The 26834-nt window shown below is 42.0% G+C and overlaps 1 protein-coding gene across 1 annotated transcript in view; it reads left to right on the forward strand.

Moving 5' to 3' along the window:
* Positions 1–26834, forward strand: part of RHOQ (ras homolog family member Q) — a 253252-nt gene that overhangs the window by 176351 nt on the left and 50067 nt on the right. The window contains exon 3 of the mRNA XM_069234021.1: positions 8665–8829. Within this exon, the coding sequence (XP_069090122.1) occupies positions 8665–8829 (165 nt within the window). The remainder of the gene's footprint in view (positions 1–8664; positions 8830–26834) is intronic.

Raw genomic sequence — 26834 nt, forward strand, 5'->3', positions numbered from 1 at the left:
CAATTTTCGCATAGAAAAGGACATCACAATCACCACGTGTATATATTGGCACAATAACCCTATTGATACTCACACCTGCAGAACTTCTCACCAACTCTGAAACTGTCAACCTCAACTGCTTCAGAAACCGCACCTCATCAGTCTTCGCAATCAGGTTTGGGCATTGAATACACAATTATTTTTATTTCTAACTCCCTGCCTTCTTTCTTATTATGGCAGATTATATTTCCCTAACACTCATAACCTTCCATCTGCTACCTTTTTTTTGGGATTGCTCAACCTTACAAAATATATTTTTTATGCTGTCCTTAATGCTGAATATCAAAGACTACAATGCCCCCAAAGGAGAACAAAAGTTATTTACACATCATAACCAACATCGGTGAACATACAAAAAGAAAATCTTTTATTCATTTACACATAAGCATTAAAATCTTATTTACATGATCATTCAATAGAGACAACCCATCACAAAATCAAAAAAACGGAAGGACAAACCAGTGTAATCAATATCCCAATAATCCAAGAAATTTTATAGAAATAACAAGCAGCCGGTTGGTTTTTCTTTTACTGCATCAAATCAGTCTAAAAAAATATCCAGGAATATATCCCTTTCTTGTGCCCTTCCATAGTATCCTATGCAGAAACCAACCCCAGACTGATGTATATCCGTCAATGTTTCGACCCCTTATATCCTGGGCCAAATCACTGCTCCACAATGGGTCTTCTTCAGGACTAACTGATGGGAGTCCTCTATCCTAATAATTCTTCTGGCCCCCTCCTTTATTACGGGTTTATACTTGCTAAACGACTGAATCCATTTATATTTTATCCTAAATATTCTCCATCATGCTTTTAGTTCAATCTCCGTGTCAGTGTATGTCCGCTTTCAAAGAACGTCTCGAATCACTTCATGGCAATCCTTAATGCTGAGCCCATCTCAGGTATGGATCTTTGGAGTGGATTTTAGGTAAAACCACTGACATAATTGATGACATCACTGTAACACAGAAAATGAGGGCACGAAATACAAGGTAGATAGACACAGATTAGGTTGGGTCCAGAGCCTGACTGCAGCAGGCCTTGGGTCCACCCCCATTGCACATGGCCTAAGGCTGTGCACAGCAGGTAGGCTACCTGGCACAGATGGGACATTGGGCCTGGTTAGGGGCCAGGGCCTACTGCAATTCCCTCACTGCGAATATCCAACGGAGTGTGCATTGTGATTGGCAGCCAGTATCAGGTTAGGCATGGGGCCTAAACATGGGTCAGACGTGCACCAAACGGTTGCTGTGCATAGTCGAGACAACCAAAAGCTGTGCACTGTGTTGATTGGTTATTAAGTGTGTAAAACAAATCAATTAATTGAAAGAAAGCCACAGCTAGAAAGTAACAAACTAAATGTTGCAGATTCAGATGACAACACAGTACAACGATCAACAACATCAAAAGCAAAATACACTAGAAAGAGTAAACCTATAAACATTACCCACAAAACTAGAAGTTAAATACTTGTACAGTTCACAAGATACATATGAAAACACAAGAAACATTGTGATAGTTGCCCAAGCACATGAAGAAAAAAAGATGGCAGAATGAAGAGGAAAGAAATTGATTTAAAAAAAGGAAAATAACAAAATAGAAAAAAAAAAAAGAAAATGAGATAAAGTACAAAACGCAAGCCACAAGTCAATATTTCAGGGAAAAGAAACACTTAACACAAAACTAATAAGCAGTTATGTCAATGTTAATTGTACTTTTACTTTTAATGTAATTAATTATGTCGTGTGATATAAGCATCGCAAAAGAGTGGCACAAGTTATGATTTGCAAATAAAGCATATGTAGTGAATTTCAGTGGTTTGTTGTCTTTTCTTATATGTGTGTGTGTGTGTGTGTATGTGTATATATATATATATATATATAAATATAGTCTCCTACTGGCGGTTGGCAGTAGGGAGTTACAGTTAGGACCTAATTTCCATTGAAAAAGCATTTTTTGACTTGCCTATATCTTTCATGCTGGTTGATGACTCTTCACAAAATTTTCCCCAAAAATTTGAAGCTCACTTCAGCGACTGTCTGGAAAGTTTCAGGGTGATCCGTAAGTGGGAGCTGAGAAAAAGAGAGGGGAGGCCAGAAAGCATTTTCCCCATGTTAATTTCCATAGGGATTTTGAACAAGACTACAGCCCGAGCTGCTGGACGGAAATGTGAACCAAATTTGGCAGAAAGCTAGCTCTTGGTGCAGAAAGCAACCTTTTTGTGATGTTGGGTAAATCCTTTCTGTAGTTTTCTAGTTGTTAAATGAAAACCAAATTTGTATACATAGGGACGCAGATCCTTCTCTGATCCTCCTCGGATCCTCCTCAGATCTACAGCGGATCTGGGGGAGAAAGCAAGGTCTTGATTGGCTAGCCGCAACCTGACACAAAAGTTGCAGCTGCCATTTGGTTTCTCACATTGCCTGTGGGGTGGGGGATAAAACAATGTATAAACATACAAGGGGTCAGAATACAGGTATCAGAGGTCAATGGGCAACAAATTGTCATTTTTTTCTGGGTGATCAGTGGCACCTAAAATCTTCCTCGACTCCTCCTCGGATCCTTCTCGAATCCAGGAGAAAAGCAAGGCCCTGATTGGCTGGCAGCAACCTGACAGAAACATTAACGTGTGTTACAAAAAACGTAGAAATTCACTTAAAAACTGAAAGGTTACAGGGATGTTATAGTTAGGTTGTCGTTCTACCCATACAAAACCATAGAAATTCAGCAGTTATATAGTTATACTTATATGTATCTGAAGAAACTATAACTCATGTCCGAAAGTAACTTTGTGCAACGAGATATAGGGGGTCATTCTGACCCCGGCGGTCTGAGACCGCCGGGGCCAGGGTCGGCGGTAGCACCGCCGACAGACCGGCGGTGCCCCGCAGGGCATTCTGACCGCGGCGGTTTGGCCGCGGTCAGATGCGGGAAACCGGCGGTCTCCCGCCGGTTTCCCGCTGCCCTGCAGAATCCTCCATGGCGGCGGAGCACGCTCCGCCGCCATGGGGATTCTGACACCCCCTACCGCCATCCTGTTCCTGGCGGGTCTCCCGCCAGGAACAGGATGGCGGTAGGGGGTGCCGTGGGGCCCCTGGGGGCCCCTGCAGTGCCCATGCCACTGGCATGGGCACTGCAGGGGCCTCCGTAAGAGGGCCCCACAAAGTATTTCAGTGTCTGCTATGCAGACACTGAAATACGCGACGGGTGCCACTGCACCCGTCGCACCTTCCCACTATGCCGGCTCAATTCTGACCCGGCGTCCTCGTGGGAAGGTTGATTTGCCCTGGGCTGGCGGGCGGCCTTTTGGCGGCCGCCCGCCAGCCCAGGGCAAATCCCAAAATACCCTCAGCGGTCTTTCGACCGCGGAGCGGTATTTTGGTGGGGGAACTTTGGCGGGCGGCCTCCGCCGCCCGCCGAAGTTAGAATCACCCCCATAGTTTCTTAACATAAGTATAACTATACCTGCTGAGATCCTGTGGTTTTGTATGAGTAAACCGTCAACCTAACTATAACGTCCCTGTAACCTTTGTGTTTTTTTCTGTGAATATATATATATATATATATAAATATACTTTTTTAGCTACATAGTAAGTATTGTTCTCTTCTTTCTACTGCAGTGAACCAACCAGTATAAGTATATCTTTCACTTTCTATTTTATATTTGCAGTAAGTATTTCCTTGTTTGATAAACAAATCGATCAAGGTAACTACCTTAAAATGAACATATAATATAAAAAATATCTAACGAGTCTCATATTGCCATCTCGGGGTTCTAGTGACATTTACAATGTCAGCAGAACCCCTTGATCATGAAATTGGGGCATCTTCCATGTATCCTCTATATGTTTAGTATTATTTAATGTTTGTCTTTATTGGTAGGTAATCTCCTATTCTCTTTTGTTCTTATGTATATTTTAATGGTTTGGGAGGTAACATAAAATATATTTATATATTTTAATATTTACATGTTCTTACTGATTTAATTTTTCCTGTGATGTAGTGACTTTAAGTGTGAAATATTAACTGAAATGGGAATGTGATTCCTAATACAGTACTTGACATCAGGTCTCTCCTAGACCGGGGAGAAACTGCCGCCTCGACCTCTCGGCTGCCTTTGATACCATGTCCCACTACACCCTCCTAAAAAGATTAGGATTCAAGGGGAAGCCCTCAAACGGATCGCATCATTCCTCACCACAGACCCCAAGAACACCATCTGCGGAGTCCCCCAAGGATTCTCTCTTAGCCCTGCCCTGCCTACATAACCCTACTGGCCAACACCGTCAGGACTCCTGAACTGAACATTATATCACATGCAGACAACACCCAGATTATCCTCTGTTTACGCAGACCTCTTCACCATCAAAGTAAACTTGCACCTATGCATGACCAAAGTCGCCCACTGGATGCAGAACAACTGCCTCAAACTCAACACCAACACAATTGAGGTGCTTATCTTCAGGAGAAATACATCCTCGTGGAATGGTGCCTGGTGGCCTGCAGAACTGGGACCCTCACCCACGCTCACAGAATATGCCAGGAACCTCGGCATCATACTAGACAGCAAACCCATCATGAGGAACCAGATCATCGCAGTGTCCTCAGCCTGCTTCCTCATGCTCCGGAAAATCTTCAAGTGGCTCTGAGCCAACAATAGGTGCACAGCCACCCAGGCCCTCGTCACCAGTTATCTGGACTACAGCAACACATTTTACGTAGGAATTATCTCACACCTGCTAAAGAGACTACAGACCTCAGCTTCCAGACTTGTCCTCGACTTACCTAGATGGGCCCACATTACCCTAGAACTAGGAAGACTCCACTGACTCCCTGTAGACAAGAGGTGCCAATTCAAGATGCTCACCCACACCTACACAGCCCTGCACAATCAAGGACCAGTCTACATCGATCACTGTTTGAACTTCTACAAGTCACCCAGACACTTGCCTCTCTCTCACTTGCCCAACCACCCCCAGCATCCGCTGAAGCATGAGCATGGACAATCTTTCTCCTACCTAGCCGTTGAGACCTGGAATGGTCTCCCCATTCCACCTCCAGACCTCCCCATCCCTGCAGGGATTCAGAAAGGACCTGAAGACCTGGCTGTTCGATTGATTTCAGTCAGCAGCTCAAAACCCCAGCGCCTGGATACCCTCACAGGTGATAAACAGCTCTCTACAAATCCCTTTGACTGATTGATTGACTGGAGGTGTAGTGACCCCTGATATCGTGGATGTGATGTAGTGGGGCTGTACTACAATGACTGACTGTCCATCACATCACACCCCACTGGCACCCTATGACCCTTGACATCTAGTTTACTTAATTTATTACCTGCACTTCATGACCCATCCTGGCTCCAATGTGCCTCTGTCATTTCAAACTCAGATTCAGCAGCTCCTCTCTGCAGTGTCTGAGTCTAGTAAGAGTGTACCTGATCATAACGCCCACTACAACTACCAGTGACAATTGTACAAGTCTCTGAGTAACAGCACACAGCAGGTACACGCATACTATTTCAACAGATAAGTGACAACACTCTTATCGAAGACCACCATTCACACAACAGCAAGAAAGAAACAATAAGGACACATTCATAAATGGCTTAAAATTGTCTTGTTGCACTGGTGGTCTTTGCCAGTATATGTTTTTTACAGTTGTCAAAGTGGAAGATAGAAACTGAAAAAATTGCTCATGATTAGGGATTGGATACTTGATGGTTGCATATCTTGGAATTTTAAGCTGTTATGTAGTTCACATTTGAAGAGGGATTTGTATTGGTTTTCAATTAATTGGTGTTAAAGACTTCAATTTATTATAGTTCCTGCAGTTATTGTAAACTTGTTATATAAGCAAGGTTTACCAAAGAAGCATTTATTGTGTTTGATTGTAATTGACTTCAGCTGCACATTAGTTTGCCTAGAGTTGAATCACTACAAAATCACAGCAGTTGAATTATAGTTGACGCACACCCGTGGGTAGGTTCGGCTTCTACATTACGGCTAATGGGAGAAACCTATATGTCAGTTTGAAATGGGTCTCACCTCCTCATCTACCGAGCATGCATAATATTTGGAGACGTTACCTAGAATAAAGGAGAGTCACATTTAGGTGAGGAGATGCTGCATGGCTCCCATGTTAAAGAGGCATAGCCGTAGAACCAGGTGCGAAGATCTGTAATAACCACAAATGGCAGGGGGATGGAAGATTGTTACAGTATCCCGCTCTGCAGTGCCCTCTTTCCATTTTGAAATTAGGCACCTGTTTTGCTTCACTAATGACTGAGCTGAAAATCTCTGGAATGCACTTCTTAGTCCAAAGAAGACATGTATTATTTCACTACGCAAGGTTCCTAAAAGGAGATTAGCATGTTGAAAGCACACGTTTAAAAATAGTCACAGCAATGAAATGAAAACATACACGAATGATTCTCCACTGCAATACACACAGCAAATATATGTATCTATATTATAATGCAAAGCAAATAATGAATTAAAAAGTATGCATCACCATGAGGCAAGGGCAAAATTCCTTCATCCCTCTCCTATCACCATCAAATCGCCAGATCCCAGAATCGATCGAGGAGAGAGAGAGAATGAGATCAATTATCCTCATGGGAAGGATGACACACTCCAGCGTCCTGGATGTGCCTGAGATCTGCTCTGTCCCTGGTCCATCTGGTCTCGGCCTCTCATACTTTAAACAAACAAGAGAGGAAAATTCCAGACTTCCCTCTCCCTGCAGAAGTTTAGATGTTAAGAAAATGCTGATTGCTTTCGGCTAACTTTGAAAATAACACGTCGGGGTGTGGCCACAATCCCAAGGTACCAACCCAAAACAAGGCCGTTCCCTGCCATCTGAGTACATTCTTATCAACCAAAGCCCTTGGTGGGATAAAAATACCCAAAACAAGACAGAGCACATTGTACAACATAGAAAATAATTTGCAGCTTTTAACATGGCAGTATCTAATGCTAAGATAAAGTCAACAGGCAGAATGAAGATGCTGGTCCCTAATGTGACACTATAGTGCTAGGCCAAGTGCAAAGTGGTGCAACATGAAGTCAGTGGTCAAAACACACATCACTACAGCACCCAGGGTTGGCATTGTCATTTATGGTCTTTCTCTGTTATAATGAGATTATATGATAACTTAAGACTCAATATTGTTTTGTGAACTTTATTTACTAATGTCAAATATGTGCTTCATGCTCATGTGTCAGACAAAAAGTTTATGAAACAAGCATTGGCAAAGTCAGCTCTTTTCTCCTTTGAAAGAGGTTCTAACCTTTCCAGTGCTTGTTTGCATTGGCATAAGGAAATTCCAAAATGATCACCAGTGCACAACAACACATGTACATGCATGCAGTTGCATGGGTGGACATTTTGGAATAGGATTCTAATAATGAAAAGCCAACACATATGTCAGCCAGTGCGTGCACTTTGTGCTATGATGCCCCACGATTCAACGTATCCGATGGCCATTTTAAAACGCTTAAAAGGCTAAAGTGAAGTGTCTGGGAGCACATAACAAGGAAGTGAGTGACCGAGTAGCACTTTGCTGCTATTAGGCTTTTGAAAAACAATTAAAAACAGATAGTTGAACAGAGAGTGGGAAGGGGGAGTAGAAAGGTGGAGCAGAATGGAGGAGCTGGACAGGGGAGCATCGGAAGAAATGATGAGTGTAGCGAGACAGTGCTGTTAAAATGTGGACACAGTTAATTTCCATAAATTGTAATGGTGTGTGTTATAGAGGGTTAAAAGTAACTTTGTACTTCACTTTGATGAAAGCACTGAAGGGACAAAAATGTAAAATAAACAAGTGAGAGAGAAAAAAAGACTGCACACACTCCTATGGAGCACTGCAAGAAAAAGCAGTTTCCAGAGTGTGAGCAGTGAAAGGATACAACTCATCCAATCAAGCACTATAAAACAGTGATGCTGCCATGGCAGGACAAACAGAAGAAGGAAAGACACTGAATAAGAAGCAAGAAAATGAGATTGACATGAAAGCCAACCAATGATAAGAAGTAGAATGACAAAGTTCACTTGCATTATTGGTAATAAATACAGTAAGTCTTTCAAGATCTTGCCTGTAGCCAGGACCTAAAAACAGCAGTCGGGTATTTTATCACACACTGTGCAATCTTACACTAAATGGTTTTTGAGCATGGGGTCACCAATCACAAGTACCCTCTCAATATATTTAAAACTCATATTCTTCTATTGGTCCACACTCTAAGTGAGAGAAATTTAGGATGTTTAAACACCCCCTCTTGTTTATGTAGATTTTTCTGTTATGAACCCATTGAAAATAAACTGAAGTAAGTACAGAGTTTGTTCTCTATTGTCATTTGATTGCGATTGTTTAGTGTGCAGTCTTGCTTTTCTATTAGCTGTGTTGCCGCCACATCATTGGCGTTATATATATTAACATTTTACGTGCTATCTTAAAATGCAATAAAGTTTGTGTAATGTATGTGCTCAGAAATATTGCAGTTACCATTGATGACAATTGTAGCTGTCTCTTACAGTATTTAAAACAATGGCTGAATATTAAGCTTGGTTTTGTTCATTAGGCAGTGCAGAGTTGTATTTAACTTAATTCCTCTTTTGCAGGAAGACTATGATCGACTAAGGCCTTTGTCATATCCTATGACCGATGTATTCCTTATCTGCTTCTCAGTCGTGAATCCCGCCTCGTTCCAAAATGTAAAGGAGGAATGGGTCCCCGAACTGAAAGAGTATGCACCCAACATACCCTTCCTGCTGATAGGAACCCAGGTTTGTTTCAATCTTAATGATATCTACAATACATATCAACAAGAACAACATTTTTGAATTTGTTTTAGCACTGATAAAGTATATTGTTTGAATCTGTCACATAACCACAGATTGGTGTGTTGAACACATATGCCCCTTCAGACAAATCAATTGCTAATCAGGCAAAGATATACGTGGGTATGTTATTGTGCAGTATTATTTTTGCATAACACAATGTTATATTTAGGTGGTCATTACGAGTATGGGGGACACTATGACCACGGTGGTCGTGCCGTGATCGGACCACCAGCACCACTAGGATCAGAGATCCCAGGGGTCTGGTGGTTGCGGCGGTGCAAGCAGCGCTGCCTTGGGGATTACGACCTCGTTTTCTGCCTGTGATTTCATGGCGGTACCACCACCATGAAAAGGCTGTCAGAGAACGGGTGCCAGCACCCTTGCAGTGTTCAGTGTTCACTGTCTGCGAGGGTTCTGGTGCACCCTGCGCTCTACAGCATTGCCACCTGCTCGATTACGAGCCGGAGACAATGCTGTAGGGTGTTTCCCACTAGGCCAGCGGGCGGAAACTCTGGTTTCCGCCCGCTGACCTAGTGGGAAACTCGTAATGGGCCTGGCAGAGAGGTAGCCACTATGGCGGCAACCTCCCCATCGGAAATTCGGCAGACGGCATAAACCATCCGCTGAACTCGTATTCAGGCCGTTAGTGTCTAGTGAGGTAAAATGGTTGGTGGAAATGGAGAGTTCCATTGAGATGCAATGAGTTGGAAGCATACGGAAAAGGGTAACAAAGGGAAGCACTTTAGTTTTTTTTAGACTAAAATGAAAGTCAAACTCTTAACATGAGGCCCAGTGCAGACTTGGGTTTTTGTGTTGTGGGTAAATATAAGAAAAAACACACAGAAGAAACCCAATACCAATATGAAAAGATATCAAGTGTACATTTATCTTATCTTTGGTCTTCTTTCTTCTGTTTTCATATGTGGAGACAAAATTGTTTCCACCTGGTTGGTAGTTTATGTGTTTAGAAATAATGTTTTTTTATGATTTTAAGACCTTCATTAAGGGTTGCTCGAAGTAGACTTTGAGGAGGAATACCGCTCTGAGTTGAAAGTTGCCTGGTAACTCCAGGCCTGGAATTATTCAGTCCTGAGATAAAGGACCCATTTCAAGAGACCTATCAGGAGCTCCTCTGGCAGCTACCAGATGCTGTGCACAGCCCGCACTTGCCCTCATACATCAGCATGGAAGGTGCAGAAAAATCTCCACTTAGCTAAAGTAAAAGAAACTCTGCCCTCCTGCCACCCAACACCTACCTCCCACCTCTGTCACCTCAGGGCCAATAAAAAAAAAACCTGCACCATGTACCAGCTGTTTTAAGTCAGGTGGCAAATGTGTGCAGATTGGCGTGCATTATTTCCCCTGAACTGTACCTAGTAGTCATGGTCCAAGTATTATTCCCTGTTCTAGGGGAAATAACTTGTAACTCCCCTTTACTCATGCTGAAATATTAGCTGGAATTATTCATTCCTGCCCAGATGTTCCTGGGGAACTGCCTAATGAGAGCCTAAGCCATGTTAAATAGCGGACATAAAGTCGTTTATAAATAATGGTGTTAACCATGAAGTACTGAGCTGCGCACAGGCAAACTATAATGTCCCTGGTACCTAACAACTAGTTTTACAGTTTTACAACTCAATGGTACCTACTTGGTCGACTGATCAAAGTTAGACTCCGCCCTCAAGTTATACACCCAAACATATAGAAGACAGTGAGCTGTCCTACCAGCTTTTACTTTGCTGTTTCTCTAATTGCCGAGTAAATTGATAATCTGAAGACACAGTGGTAGCTCATATTATTTATACTCTTCTCAGAAGCCTCTGAAAACTAAGACCTTTAGGGCTTGATTTGTAAAGATTTTCTGTGCATCTAAATTAAAATTTATTGTGACGTGTTAGATTTGTGTGCGCAATCCCACCAGTTATGATGCTGTTTCAGTGCCAATTTACAATTGAAAAACCTAAATTTAGTGACAGCAGAGGATGGCAGAACTACATTGTTCAGGGTGAATAATTCTTCAACACACCCGTATCATAAGGCATGTTGGATAAAGCGTTCTGTAAATTGAAAAATAATTTACAGGTAGAAACAAAAAGAGAAAACGTTGATGTGCCTTTAAACCTTGAAATTACCAGCAATTTGGAAAGTTTTTTCTGTAGTAGAAAATCGGGCAGTTGGAGATAGGTAGTCAATAATTTTCGATTATTTCCACACTCAGGCTTGATATGCAACCTATGAAGTTAGCACCTTTGCCAAAATTGTAGGCGTAAACCTACAGTTGATGTCATGATTAATTTCATTTTAAATGTGCCCTTGAATAGTTGAGATTTTTAGTTTTTAGTAAATTAATATATTCCTATTGATTCATACAGCTGGGGACAGATTGAACTCTGTCTTCTTAAAAGTCTTGGAAGCGTAGCATTGATCGTGTGTGGAGTATTGGTGAGCATGTATTAATAGATGTATTACGTGCATAAGGGCTGCTAGCTGCTCCGCAGTTAGGACACATGCATGACCCAGTGTGTTCTGCTAGAAATAAAAGAGAGCACAAAACTTACTATACCAATGCATAATACGTTTTATTAGAGTCACTGAAATGCCACATTCCTATTTGTTATAATAACACATTCAGTTACATTGCTTTAATCTGTGCAATATTCAGACTTTTATGACTTAAAATGTTCTGAAATAAATATTTTTTGATGCCTTACAACTCTTTTCCAAATTTACGTCAGTGATCTCATATTTTTTATGCTATTCCACTGCATCCACCTTATCTTTGTTTACGCATTTTTACCTTTCCAGGAGAAATAATGAAAATGCATTGGGCCTGTTGGAAATGGGGTTTCTGGTTGGCTAGGGTATGCACCTAAGCCAGGCAGACCCCACCACTCGAATCCTGGCAAATCACCCTCTGGTAGCTGCTCACCCTCTGGTAGCTTGGCGCAGAGCAGTCAGACTTATTCTCAGAGGCAATGTGTAAAGCGTTTGTGCAACACACTCACACAGCAACACAATGAATACAGGAATTTATAAAAATATAATATTGTACATAAAACAAGACCAAAATGACATGAATCACCAATACTGTGTGCATGTAATGCAATTACAAAGATAGTACTCGTTACCCTGGACAATGCAAGGCAGAAACAACACATATCATAACCTTAGCACATGTAATGGCAGTTAAGTTAGGGTAAAGCACATGAATTACAATGTACCACAATCAAACCATAAATACTTTGCAGGCAATGTAAACTTGTCGGGAAACCAACACATAAATCATCCACATAACCATAAACATGTCTGAGCTCCTACTAGTAGGGTTACGGTGAATCTCTGTGGGTTTAATTGAAACAAGGCTAACTGTGATCAAGGTTTAGGGCGCAGGAGCACCTGTGCACCTACTCAATGTGTTACAGTAATTTAGGAAAGTTTCCCTACATGTGACAAGTCCCAGGCTGCAATACCATGACGTGCTGGGTTGGAGGGGGGAAAGTCCATTGAGGTCTCACACTGTAATGCCCCAATCAAGCAAATGCTCCCAAAGTACATCCCAGTGGGAAGGAGGGGGACACACCCTGCAGAATTTGGCAGAGAGACCTCATTGGGTCCCCCTTGCAGGAAAGATGAATGCAGCTGCACACAGTGCAGCTGCTTAACACACAGTGCAGTTCCTTTTGGCCCGAATGCTTACGAGGTTGCTTCTGTCCTGGGCATCGACTTGCAAAGAGGGCTCCTTGGTGGAGGTCAGGTTGGGGACGCTTCAAACCCAGAAGACGTCGGCGTGCTCCCGGAAACCAGGATCTGCGCTGTTGAGGCTCCAGAGTCTCCCGTGGGCAGAGGCAGTGCTGATGTCAGCAGGTGTCCTCTTGTTGCCTCAGCAACATGTTGTCCACGGAGTATGGCTCGGCATGGACAGCCGGTGCAGCACAAGCCCAGTGAAGGGGAGACTGTTGTCTTTTCCGCGGGGCGCTTCCCTCGGTCACACAAGGAAGCCCCCCACTTGCTTTGGTGCAAAATGTTAGATCAGCCATGCACTGATTGGGTGACACAGAACCAGGAGCACCACTCACCACGTGCTGATGGGTGCTGGACACAGAGGGCAACCATGCAGTTAGGTAGAATCCTGCATTCACAACACGCTGATTGTTAAAGTTTCTGATGGTGGGACTCACCAGTCCCACGGCTGATTTCACAGGCTGGTTAGTGCAATCCTTATGAATCCCTGAAAACCCCCACAAGAACAGGGAGACAGCAAACCAGCCAGTCCCTGGAGAGCACTGGTGCAGACAGGGCAAGTAGGCAAGCAGCAGGCCAGCACATAAGGCAGGATGCAAAGTGGCAGTCCCTTGCAGCCCAGCAGGCAGCAGGCTAACATAGCAAACCAGACAGTCCCAATGGCAATTCATCCTGGCAGCATGGAAGCCCTCTGGTCATGTGCAGCATGTAGAGCCAGCAAAGTCATACTACAAAGTCCCTTGCAGTGTCTGAAAACATGGGTTAAGAGCCCCAGTACTTACACTCTAAAAATGTCTTTGAGGAAGAGTTAACTTCAAAGGAATTCTCAGAAGTGCACAATAACCCCTTTCAGCCCAGCCCTGGCTCCAGACGATCAGCAGGTCATAACATTTTGACATGTAAGTGTGAACCACCTCTCCGTCTTCCAGCCCAGGAAGACTGTCAGTATGTAGATGAATGCAGATGTGTCCCCTGCCACACCCAGCCCTTACTATGTTGTAGATGTCCAGAGTGTATCCACAAAGTGTGGCTGTCGCCCAGGCCAGACGCGGATTGGAAACAGGCAGCAAAGCACAGACTTATAAGCACAGAGAAAAGCCCACATTCTAAAAGTGGACATTCTAAAATAGTAATGTAAGATCCAACTTCATCAGTAAGTAGGTTTTATCATTACCATTGCAAACATACCAAACATGACAAAGCTACTTCTTTCTGATCAGGAATTAAAAGTGTGTCAGGGAATTCCCCATGCTAATCTATGACAGGAGCATACCTCACAGTAGTGAAAAATTAAATAGGCTGTTTGTCACTTCTAGGACATGTAAAAAATGAAAGTACATGTCACACCTTTCACTTACACAACACCCTGTTCACAGGGCTATCCAGGGTCTATGTTAGGGGTGACCTATGTGTAATAAAAGGGGAGCTTATGGCTTGGCAAGTAGTTTTAAAAGCAGGAGGCAATACATATAGCCATTTCAGTGTTGTAGATGAACATACTTTCACCAGGCAAGACTTCAGTGTTCCATTTATTTATTATACCAGTCCTGAGGCTTCTGTTCTGTAACTGCAATGCAATATTTGCTCAACTTGTCATGCCACACACAATAATTTAAGAATTTCACAGTTGAAAAGAATTTCTCAGTCTGATTCCAGAGAAGTTGGAAAACCGAACAAGGTATCAACTCCCTCAATAACAGTTTTGCAACTGTAAGGGTATCAATCCTTCGAGTTAGATAAGTATCTACGCAATGGGAGAACATACACACCCACCAAAATATACCTCAGCCCATTGCACACTGTCAATTCAATGAAATAAAGCTGCATTCTGTCGAACAGTCCTCCTGATCTACCTATATGACTCAGAGTAACAACTGTGTGTTTCCCTACATTAATCTGTTGATACGTTGCACATCTGTAAGACACTGCTTCCGCAACCACTCTAAATCTTGCGCCATGTTTGTCAGAATGTTCTGATCAGTGCATCCCTACCAATATGAGCCTTTCAATGGTATTGCCTTGTCATCGGCGACAATAAGCTATTGGTAACACTGCTTTCCCATCACTCGTCACCCAAACATCATCCTCATTCCTCTGGACACATCTTGCTGTAACCCAACCCTGCTTCTCTTCCTCTGTCACTCCTTTCTGCAGTCTTTTAACTTCTTCTCATGTATTAATGGCTGTCATAAAGAAATGTTGACTCGTCTCTTTGTCATTTCCATTCCTCATTAAAGAAAGTGCAATTCAGGGCACAATACCTCGCTACTTTGTCTGCATAGGTATTGCCCAAAGTCACATTGGGCCTCATTCTGGACCTGGCGGTCTCATGACCACCAGGTTCGTGGTGGCGGTCGGGGCACCGCCAATGCAGTGGTCCAAGTGCCACATTGTGGCCTTGGCGGTTGCACCGCAGTTGGACTGTCAGCACTGCCAGGATTAGTCGTCCCAGCAGTCTGGCGGTCGTGGTGCTGCCCTGGGGATTACAACCCTCTTCTGCGCCAGCGATTTCATGGCGGTAGCACCGTGATGAAAAGGATGGCGGAGTTGGTGCCGGGGGACCCAGGGAGGCCCCTGCACTGCCCATGCACTTGGTATGGGCAGTGCAGGGGCCACCCTGGCCAGCACCTTCACAGAGTTCACTATCTGCTTTGCAGACAGTGAACATTGTGACAGTTGCTGGTGCACCATACGCACTACAGCATTGCCGCCAGCTCTGTTACGAGCAGGAGGCAATGCTGTAGGCCGTTTCCTGCTGGGCCAGTGGGCAGAAAACAAGTTTTCTCACGCTGACCCAGTGGGAAACTCGTAATGAACCCGCCAGGGAGGAAGCCACAATGAAGGTAACCTCCCTGTCTGAATTTTGGCGGACTGGCTTTTCCATCTGCCAAAATAATAATGAGGCCTATAATCATTTGACTTCTGGTGAGCTGCACATTTTACAACTGCAGTTCTCACAGGTAGCTATAATGCTTTCCACAATTGATAAACTTTGTCACCTTTTTGGATAGATGATCCTAAAGAGGTCATGAAGCCTCTCTGGAACCACAACTGTCCAAAGTCGTGAACCACACCAATCTCATATTGACTATCAGTGAAAATGGTCACTTTGAGCTGTCAAGAAACACAGCATGCTCTGGGCAGAAAAGACTCCTTGAAGCCAAGAAGCTTCTGTCACACCTGAGACTGTGCAAATTGCATAACCTGCTCTCAGGGTACCATCAGGATCTCTTAAACAGGAGCCATCAACGAACATGACATATTCATTTTCGTCCAAGTGGACATTTCGATGCACAGTTCAGTCACATCAAGACAGTCATGTTCAGTACTGAAGCTTAGGGCTGCCAATGTTCTTAAACAACCAGGCCATGCTGCAGCTACAGGAACAAGGGCTGCAGAAAAATATGCCACAGGCTTGTTTGCACTTCCATGTAACTGTGTCAGAACAGATAGAGCACACCAATACCTCTCACAGCAAAACAAAAACATTTGTTGTAGTTGGGTATTTCCAGAGCTGGGGCTCAGCACAAGCTTCATCTGAGTTCAGTGTAGGCATGCATGCATGCAATCGTCATCAAATGGTACCGGAACAGACACAGCTTGGACAAAAGGGAAACATTTGGAATCCGTGGTAATAGCCAACCATTCCCAGAAACATTCTGACTTCCCTCTGGGTAACTGGGAGATTCATCTGCATGATTACTGAAATTTTCTCTTGGGACACCTTCCTTGCACCTTTCTCTTTGTAGTGACCTAAGTATCAGACTTTTTACAGTACTGCAACTTTGCTGGGGAAACTTTATGTATATTTTCTCCTAAATGATTCAAGAGAGCTATGGTATCTCTTCTGCAAGCATCTCTAGTATTTGACACAACTATAAGGTCGTCAATATACTGCACTAAAATTGAATGATACAGCATTTTAAGGGTCTCCAAGTTCTTCCTAAAATCTGATTAAAAATTGATGCTGATTCCGTATACCCCTGTGGAGTGCGACACCATGTTAAAATAAGACTGCCAAATTTAAAGGCAAAGAAGAACTGTCTTTCGTCGTGCAAGGGAATAGAAAATAAGGCCTGACACAAAGCAATGACTGTAAACCACTCTGCTTGACACGGGAGCTGAAATAAAATCACTGCCAGATTCGGTACCATATGACATCATGGAACAACAATCTTGTTCACTTTTCTCAAATCCTGAGCTGTGCAGTATTTTCCATTGGGCTTCCACAATCCTAAAATAGGGGAATTACCAGGGCTTCCCAAAATTTCCTTCAGAACGCTTTGCTCAAGCATACTCTCAATCAAGTGTGTTATGCCTGCAATTGTCTCGGGTGTCATATTGTAAGATGGTATCCTCGGATACACTGCATTTGGCTTCACCGTTATTTTGACTGGCACAACTCCTTTTATGAGTCCTATATCCTTTCCTGAAAAATCCCAAACTTTAGAAAAAACTGCATCCTGCAATTCTTCGGGCAAATCATTACATATCATCACTGGGTACATCAAGACAAGTGGGTACTAGTCTACAATTTTACAAGGGACATCTTCTTCCTTATTTGTTTGTATTTCTATTTCTGTAGGTGCATAGCTAATGGAACAGCTTAGCTAATACAATAGGTCACATCCTAACAGATTTACTAGACTTGAATCGCAAACCACAAATTGGGGCTTATCTTCAAATAAACCTATTTTTTACTGGGACATGTTCTGTAAAAGGATTTGTCAGCTGCTTATTTGCTACTCTAACATCCTGAATTCTCCTTCCTGATGGGGGCAAGTCTGGCACCTCTGCTGTTCTGACAGTGGAACCTGTAGCTCCAATATCAACCAAGAAGGACACATTGTGTCCCATAACATTCGCATTTACATTGGGACCACATTGATTACCTTTAAGGATGAAGAAGCATGCAATCCTCATCATCAGAACTATCACTGTGAAATGTTTCTAAAAATTCCTTATCACTCAAATCAGTTAAGAGAAATTGTGATGCTATCTGATTTCTGTTTGCATTTGCCATACGATTCATGTTCTGCTGAGGAACAATCACTTGCTGCTGTCTCATCAGGGCTTGTGGTACCTGCATCTTCTGTACTGGGGGCACTTGTACATTTGGCAATTGAGGGTCTTTGGACTCTCTCAATTTGAACCTGATTATTATTACCTTGTATCTGAGCAATTCCAGCATTCTGTACCAAATGATTCACATTATTATAGGGCCATTCCCTTTATCAATAGACCATCATTTACGTAAGCATGACATGGATTTGTTTTCTTCAATGACTGAATGTCAACCAAATTTCCACTCTGATCTACCTTAACACCACAACCTCTACCTCTAGGCTGAAACACATTGTTAACCTGCTGTTGCACACCTTGCATTCCACTTGTTTTCACCATCATATGTGGGATCTGACTTCCTTTCTGTGCAGCCTTCTATTGCATCACCATCAGCTTTTCCTTCAACTTTTTCTGCTTCAACTCAATTTCTCCACTACAGTAGCTTGCATACCACAGGATCACATCAATGGGCTTGTTTTGCTAACAAATTAGATGCTACAGAATCATTTCACTAATGTCTGGCTTCAGTCCTTTCACAAACCTAAACACAAAATGCCCCATATCTTTCATATCTATGTTCTCGGTACCGCTATACTGTTTGAAAGAAAGCTTGCAACAATCTCTCATGATAAGCATGAATAGACTCTTTGGTTTCCTGTGATGCCCTGTCAATTTTCTGCCAATCAATATCTTTTGGAGACACTTTGTTCTTCAGAAATTCAATTACCTTAAAATACTTTTTAATCACCTCTTCGGACAGCACACCTGATACTGGAGCTCTCTGAGGTTCACCTCCAGCCAATCAACACTTTTACTATCTTTCCACAAGTCAGCCGGAACCACAATGCCAAACAAGGTATTCAAATCTTCCCACAGCCATTTTGAAAGTTTCACAAATCTTTCTGTCATCTTGTACCACTCCACTGGCTTCTCTCTCAATCTCGAGTAATCATTAGTGAATGACAATATATCACTCCTACTCCAGGGTACGTGCATATAACCTCCACCTGGCATTTCTCTCATAGGCATCATTTTTACATTGTTCTCAGCTTGATTTGCTCCTGTCAAAAACAGATTCAGCTTTGCTTTCTTCTGATCTCTTTTCATTGTCCATCTGCCTGCCCATTTATCTAATGCTCCACAAGTTTGAATGTATGTCATTAATTCCTTAACGTGCATTCTCTTTCCGGTTGATCTCATATTAATACTATCTTTGGTGCTGAACTCTAATCTGTAACTTCTCTTCAAGTGTTTAGATTTTTCAAAGTCCACTTCATATTTATCAGCCAATTCTGCTAATCTTTCATAAGCTTGTCCTGCTCGTTTCCATATGCTCCATATCTAACGTTCCTAAAATTAATTAGTTTAACTCCAATTTCAGTCTGGGCACATTCATTGTCGCGTCCTTCTCTGTTATCCCTTCTGATCTAACATTACCATTTGCTGCACCATGCGGGCTCAGATTGTTTAACCAATTTGTCAACTGTTGTGCTGAAAGACCTTACAAACTGATATTATTTCTCTGGAGCACATCTTGCGGGGTACTGCAATCTACACTTGTAATCTGATCTGGTGTGGGTATATAAGGAAGTGGGGTTCCCTGTGGAAACCTTGCATCAAGAACTGGGCCTGCCTGATTTAATATCTGGTTTGGATCTGCAATTTGTTTAGGAGTCAGGGGTGGACTAAAGGAAGCTGATCTCTCCATCTGTGAACTGTTTAAATGAACTGATCTCTGTATACCAATTGGTCACATCCCAGCAGATGCAGCTGGAGTTTCAGGAACTGCTGAATCCTTAATTGAAAGGGCATTATTTAGAGAATTACCTAAAGCATACAAGGGAACTACTGGACCTAAAGTCACAGGAACTGTTAGTGCATCGGAACCCATCCAATTTGTCTGACTGTGGAATGGACATTCCAGCAATTTGACCTGTTAAAACAGTACTGAAAGACTATCCTGCTTGATTTGCGGTAACATTTGTCATTGTCTGTACTGGTGTATACATAGACATAGGCTGATTCTGGTAAAAATTCTGCATAGGCGTAGTCACACTAGATGTCTGCACTCTTTGATTCACAATAGGACTTGGCATTATCTGATTCATGACTGGCGTGGTACAGCTTGATTTACAACTGGACTTGAAATAGACTGTGCTGCATCAACAGTTGAAACTGGTGGATAAACCACAGGCAACTGTGTCACTGAATTAGCAGGCGTACTTGGAACTTTCTGATTTGGGATCTGTGCAACTTGAGCAGTCGGCACGTTCAGGACTACATTCTGTACTGCTTCACTACTCGTTTCTGCCTTTACTGAATGATGTGATGGGGGGACAATTCATCAAAAGCTTATTTATGAACTCATCTTCCGAATCACTGTCATATGTGACTGTCTTTTTATCCTCATGTTCTACTGTCTGCTCTGCTTTTGCTGTCTGTTTCTTTCGAATCCTAGGTTATGTACTTTCGTCAACTTCCTCTGTAATATTAGGAAACATTCTCACTCCCTCTAATATGCCTGCTCTCCATATTATTTGTTCTTCACCCCATCCAGCTTTCTCTAATGTCTTAGTTGCTTTCTGCATTCTATTCTCAAATTTTGTTGTTGACTTCTGTCTTGCAATAAGTTCCTAAATACTATGGGCTTCAATTTGTGCAGGTCTTGGAGGCAGCTTTGACTCATACTTTATTCTCATCAAATTATCTAATACTCTCAAATTAAATGTTCCATAACTGGGAAAAGCTAATGCACCCTCGTTCTCAGTCATTTTACACCATTGTTCTAACCATACATGTGTTGAAATGACTTTTGATGATGCAACATGATAAGCTGGGGTTCATTCGGTTGGGCCTTCTGCACCTTCTCTTACTGGAACAAATACATCTCCTCTTAGTGCACGTCTTAATGCCTTGAAAAACTTAATTTTTGCACAAATTCAATTAACCACAAAGATTTTCAATCATATCAGGAAGTAAGTTCAATCCCACAATTATTTTCGCAAGGTGTTCTGAACCAAAAGCAATGTGATACTATCTACCAATACCAGCACGGCTTCACACCAACCGACCTACACCAGTGAGACACAAAACAACATCACACTCACTTCTCTCAGCAGCTGCAATCCCTACTCAATTTTCGCTTACACAATCACTCACACCTAATGCAAAATATTGTGAGCAAAAACCAACAACCTGTCTGCACACTACAGGTAGGAACTCATACACTCCAAAAGCTGTATGGGCTACACTTCTGACTGTATCTTTCACAATTACACAAAAGTGAAACTTGACCAGCAATTCTCACTCTGGTTGATATAGATCGTCCATAAGCCATTCAGGTTCACTAAATATCAATCAACAACTCACGCTCACTCAAGGAAAACTTTTGACACCGTCCTCGACGTCTCATAACAAGTACCTCACTGCAGACAATAAATCAACCTAGTGTCTTCTACACTTGTGCGTTATCGCAGGATCTTATGCCACTATGGATCCATCAGCAACAACAACCTGTGACATTTTTTAGCACAAAGCGCGACAATAACTGAGTACAACAACTTTGCAAAAATATTTCACAGCATCACACTTTACCACAATCCTCAAGCCAAGAGCATCACAAGTGCAAAACCCTATTTATACTCATGCAACACGTCATTTCTAAGCACAATGCTGTAACTTCATCAACGAATTAAGGGGTGGGAAATTTTTGGGCTGAGCAATAACATGGGATCAGTCCTCTCTCCCTAACACTAAACAAAAATATGGTTCTCCCTCGTAAGGGATGTAACCATCAGCCTGTTCCCACATCTGTGGATGCGTTTTTAATCCTTCGCTGGAATCAAATGCTTAATGAGGTCGACAGACCTTTGGAGCTAGAAAGTGTGGTTAACTATCAACAAAATTTTAACAGTACCCCATACAATTTAAACACCATGACCAATGAGGCCACGGAAGGAAAACTCCAATCAGAAATAAACTTAAAAGCTTTATTACAACTACAAGCTTAAAGTTATAAAGTGCCCAAAACCAAGGGCCAGATGTAGCAAATTCCCAAATTGCGACTTGCAATTTGCGAGTCCCTGCGACTCGCAAATTGCAAGTCGCAATTTAGGATGCAGAAAGGTGTCTCAGACACCTTCTGCGAGTCGCTATGGGGTCGCAAAGACCCACCTCATTAATATTGATGAGGTGGGTCGCAATTTGCGCCCCCATAGCGACTCTGGGCACTCACGGGGATGGAGGCCTGCTGGGAACAGCAGACCTCCATGTCCGTGACTGCTTTTAAATAAAGCAGTTTTTTTTTTTTCCAAGTGTAGCCCATTTTCCTTAAAGGAAAACGAGCTGCACTTAGAAAAAAAAAACGAAACCTTTAGTTTCGGATTTTTTCAGGGCAGGCAGTGGTCCCTTGGACCACTGCCTGCTCTGAAAAAATATTTTTGGGTCCAGTCACAAAGGGGAAGGGGTCCCATGGGGACCCCTTCCCGTTTGCGAGTGGGTTACCATCCACTTCAAGTGGATGGTAACTGCGACTAAGCAAATGGAATTGCATACCACTGCGACTCGCAAATAGGAAGGGAACACCCCTTCCTATTTGCGACTCGGAAATGCATTATGCGAGTCGGTTCCGACTCGCAAAATTCATTTCTACATAGCAAACACGCATTTGCGACTCGCAAACGGCGATTTTCGCCGTTTGCGAGTCGCAAAGTGTTTGCTACATCTGGCCCCAAGTTATAGAATCTCCAAGGGTTGTCCAAGGTGTCAAAATTAATTCAGGCATAACTAACATTAATAAAACTAGGCATTCAAGAAAACTAATACAAAACATCAATAAGTATATCTGAGACACAATAATTACTTGATGATCAGAATATACAATCAATAGTCAATTCAAATTTAGCAGAGTCAAACCTTTGAGTGGGCACAGGTCATCCCTACAACTAACCAAGTCAGGGAAATACATTTGTGGTGAGTAACACATGCAGGAAAAATACAAAAAATACAAAAAGGACAAAAACATTTGGAAAAAGGTTCTCTCGGACTGCAGATCACTAACAAAGTTTGGCAATAGATAAAAAGAGAAAGCGTCAGTATATCAGAAGTTCAGGCACGGGTCTTCTAAAAGGGGCAAATAAAAAGATTATTAAATCTTAAAAGGACGTTTCAAGGATATGGCAAATGGCAGAGAGTAGGGTTACAGCATTCAGGGAATCTTCATCAGCAAGACATCCGGATCAACAAGGCATCTGCAAGCATCTGGTTCTGCATAGGCCTGCTCATGAAAATTTCTGCAGACTGACCAAGATTGAGACCGAGACAAGTTCCAATGTCAATTGATAAATCAATTTACACATTTCCAGTTCGTCAAAAATGTCAGTTCACGTTACGTTGAATAGACATTAACCAGTCACAATTCATCACTAGACTCCAGGTTGCAACAGTTTGACAATGTCCCAAGTCTGTCCTGGGAACATTTCCTTTTTATGTTACTCCAAGCAGGTTTGAAACAAATGTATACAATCTCAGTCTCTGTTCCTGCAATATAATGTTTCTAAGGACAAATGGGTACATTTCCTCAATGTTTAAACAATGCCCTTATTACAAAAAGACTAAAGAACAAAAAGACTTAAAAAAAAGACTTTTCTTCCCATGGGAATGAAATCTGAAAGAAGGCTTTGCGTTACGAAAAAATCATTCAACACTTTTACATGACTGCAAAATGCAAGCTCTGTAGGCCTAACTTATACTAACGCAAGGAAAAATTTGGAAATACATTCAATTAATATATTTTCGTGAAACACATATAATTTGCAAAATTATAAATTCAACATTAATAATATTTTATCAGTATGAGTAATACATTTCATTTTAAACGAGAAACCTTCATTTTTGCATTTCAATAAATATGATAGATAATTGCATTTTTCTCACCTGCACATATTTTTAAAGTCATTAATCTTTCATTTAGCACAAGAAATTCAATATCATTTCTGCATGCACTGCTAGTTTATAGTCTAAGTTACATTTTAACATGAGTTTTCACCTTTTAACATGATTAAATTCAAAAGGCACCTAAGTCGAACTTTGAAATACAAGCAATTGCTCATTTAAAATGCGTCAGTGCAGCTTTCTACGTTAGTTTTTCTCTCTTTTACTTTCACAAACTAAAACTGGTCGCAATCTGATGACTTTTGTGACACTAGGGGCAGCACTAAAATTTACGCTCTATCACTTGCACAGTGTGCGTTGTGGCAAAACCTTTCGTAACCTGAGAAAAAAACCTCAAAAGGGTCCTACAGCTTCCCCACAGCCTTCCTTTTACTTTCCAGTAGTAGGCTTCTCCGGTCACTCTTCTTTTCTTGCTTTTTTGCAAACAAACTCAACTGCCCCTTTCTTGTGCAAGAAAGTCCACTTTATTTATTTATAATTTTATTGCAGTTTTTTGTAGTGTGAACTCGACCTGAAAGTATTTGATCGGTTTACAGGAGGACTATTTACATAATACAAGGACACATTCATTTTTTTGTATGCAAGGGGGATAACATAATTTGTCCAGAAACAAGCAAGTTTTGAAATACACTTCTACAGTGGCGTAGAGCTATTTGGCGCTTTCAGTGTTTTTTTTAAAGGTGTTGCATAGCAGTTGAGGCTTAAGGTAAACAAAAACAAAGCGCCATGGCATGGCCAGTGTTGACCACGCAGTAGCACTTTGTTTCTATTTACTTTAATCCATGTTGTACAAAAGTATGTGCTGCTGTGCAGCATCTTAAAAAACATTGAAAATGCCAACAGGTCTTGGATAGGCAAAACCTATTGGCTTTGCCAGTGCTTATTCGATTTTGTCCTCTGTGTCTTATGACTTTTGCATAATTCAGTTGGTATTGGGTGTCTAATCTGTTACTTCCTTGAAATCAAGTCATAGAAAGCTGTCTCTTGTGCCAATGTTCCAAGTTTCACTCAGACTTTCTATAACCATTGTGGTTGTAGGTGAGCTTAGAATGCCACTGTAGAGTCAAATGAACAAACTGAAGTTCGTTGATGAGCCAGTGAAGACAGTGATGCTAGAGTCCTTGGGGGATATTTAACCTGAGCCTACAGGAAGGTAAATTCCTAATGGTCCTTGACCTCAAGCAAGCCTACTTGCATATGCCAATGCTGCGTGGTCATAGCCAGTATCTTTGAATCATCGGAGTTGCAAAGCATCATCAGTTCATAGTTTTATAAGAGTGTTGCTGTGAGTGTGGCTTACATTTACTACTAAGAAATTCCTGCTTGCTTGGTAAAAGGGAAAACAGCTCAGCAATCTCTGTCTCCAATCAAATCAAAATCACCTTTATTTGGCTTAAAATGAAGCCATAACAGTTCAAAATATCAGTTTAAAAAACAGAAATCAATTCAAGGAAAACAATAAAATCTACATAATTGCTATATCATATAATGCTGTGACAAGATTCTTAAATCATATACATAGCCTTAAAGCGCATACAACAATTGGGATACAACCATACAGTACTGATGATTATTCAACCTCTTAGCTGCTGGGCCTCCCCCCCCCCCCTCCCTCATCCCCACCCCCTCCCCCCCCCCCCCCAGTGCTGAGCCCTTTTTTGGCTATTTGGGGTAGTTCGCGCTTAGGCCTTCATAACTTTTTGTCCACATAAGCTATAAACACCAAGTTTGCGTCCTTTTTTCAAACATCCTAGGGATTCTAAAGGTACCCCGAGTTTCTGGGTTCCCCAGGAGGAGACCAAGAAATTAGCCAAAATACACCTAAAATTTAGTTTTTTTCAAACAAATGGGGAAAAAAGGGCCGCCGAAGATGGCTTGTGTTTTTTTCCCTGACAATGGCACCAACAAAGGGTTTGCGGTGCTAAAATCACCATCTTCCCAGCTTTCAGAAACAGGCAGAGTTGAATCAGAAAACCACATTTTTAAACACAAGTTTGGCATTTTACTGGGACATACTTCATTTTTACTGTTTTTGGTGCTTTCATCCTCCTTCCAGTTAGTGACAGGAATGGGTGTGAAACCAAAACTGGATCCCAGAAAGCTAAGTATTTCTGCAAAGTAGACAAAATGCTGAATTCAGCAAGGGATCATTTGTGTAGATCCTACAAGGTTTTCCTACAGAAAATAACAGCTGAAATAAAAAAATATTGAAATTGAGCTGAAAAAAAGAGCAATTTTTCTCAACGTTTTACTCTGTACCTTTTTCCTCCAATGTCAGATTTTTTAAAGCAATATACCATTATGTGTGCTGGACTCTTCTGGTAGCAGGGATATATAGGGCTTGTAGCTTCATCAAGATCCCTAGGCACCCAGAGCCAATAAATGAGCTGCACCTTGCAATGGGTTTTCATTCTATACCGGGTATACAGCAATTCATTTGCTGAAATATAAAAAGTGAAAAATAGGTATCATTAAAACCTTTGTATTTCCAAAAGGACCACAAGATAAGGTGTTGAGAAGCAGTGGTTATTTGCACATCTCTGAATTCTGGGGTCCCCATACTAGCATGTGAATTACAGGGCATTTCTCAAATAGACGTCTTTTTTACACATTGTCTTACATTTGGAAGGAAAAAATGTAGAGAAAGACAAGGGACAATAACACTTGTTTTGCTATTCTGTGTTCCCCCAAGTCTCCCAATAAAAATGGTACCTCACTTGCGTGGGTAGGCCTAGCGCCCGTGAAAGGATATGCCCCAAGACACATCACATTTTCAGAAAGAAAACAGAGCTGTTTTTTACAAAGTGCCTAGCTGTGGATTTTGGCCTCTAGCTCAGCCGGCACCTGAGCAAACCTGTGCATTTTTGAAAACTAGACACCTAGGGGAATCCAAGATGGGGTGACTTGTGGGGCTCAGACCAGGTTCTGTTACCCAGAATCCTTTGCAAACCTCAAACTTTGGCAAAAAATACACTTTTTCCTGTCATTTCGGTGACAAAGTTCTGGAATCTGAGAGGAGCCACGAATTTCCTTCCACCCAGCGTTCCCCCAAGTCTCCCGATAAAAATGATACCTCACTTGTGGGGGTTAGGCCTAGTGCCCGCAACAGGAAATGCCCCAAAACACAACGTGGACACATCACATTTTCACAAAGAAAACAGAGCTGTTTTTTGCAAAGTGCCTAGCTGTGG

The sequence above is a fragment of the Pleurodeles waltl genome, chromosome 5 (genome assembly GCF_031143425.1).
Source record: "Pleurodeles waltl isolate 20211129_DDA chromosome 5, aPleWal1.hap1.20221129, whole genome shotgun sequence".
Classification (NCBI taxonomy): Eukaryota; Metazoa; Chordata; class Amphibia; order Caudata; family Salamandridae; genus Pleurodeles; species Pleurodeles waltl.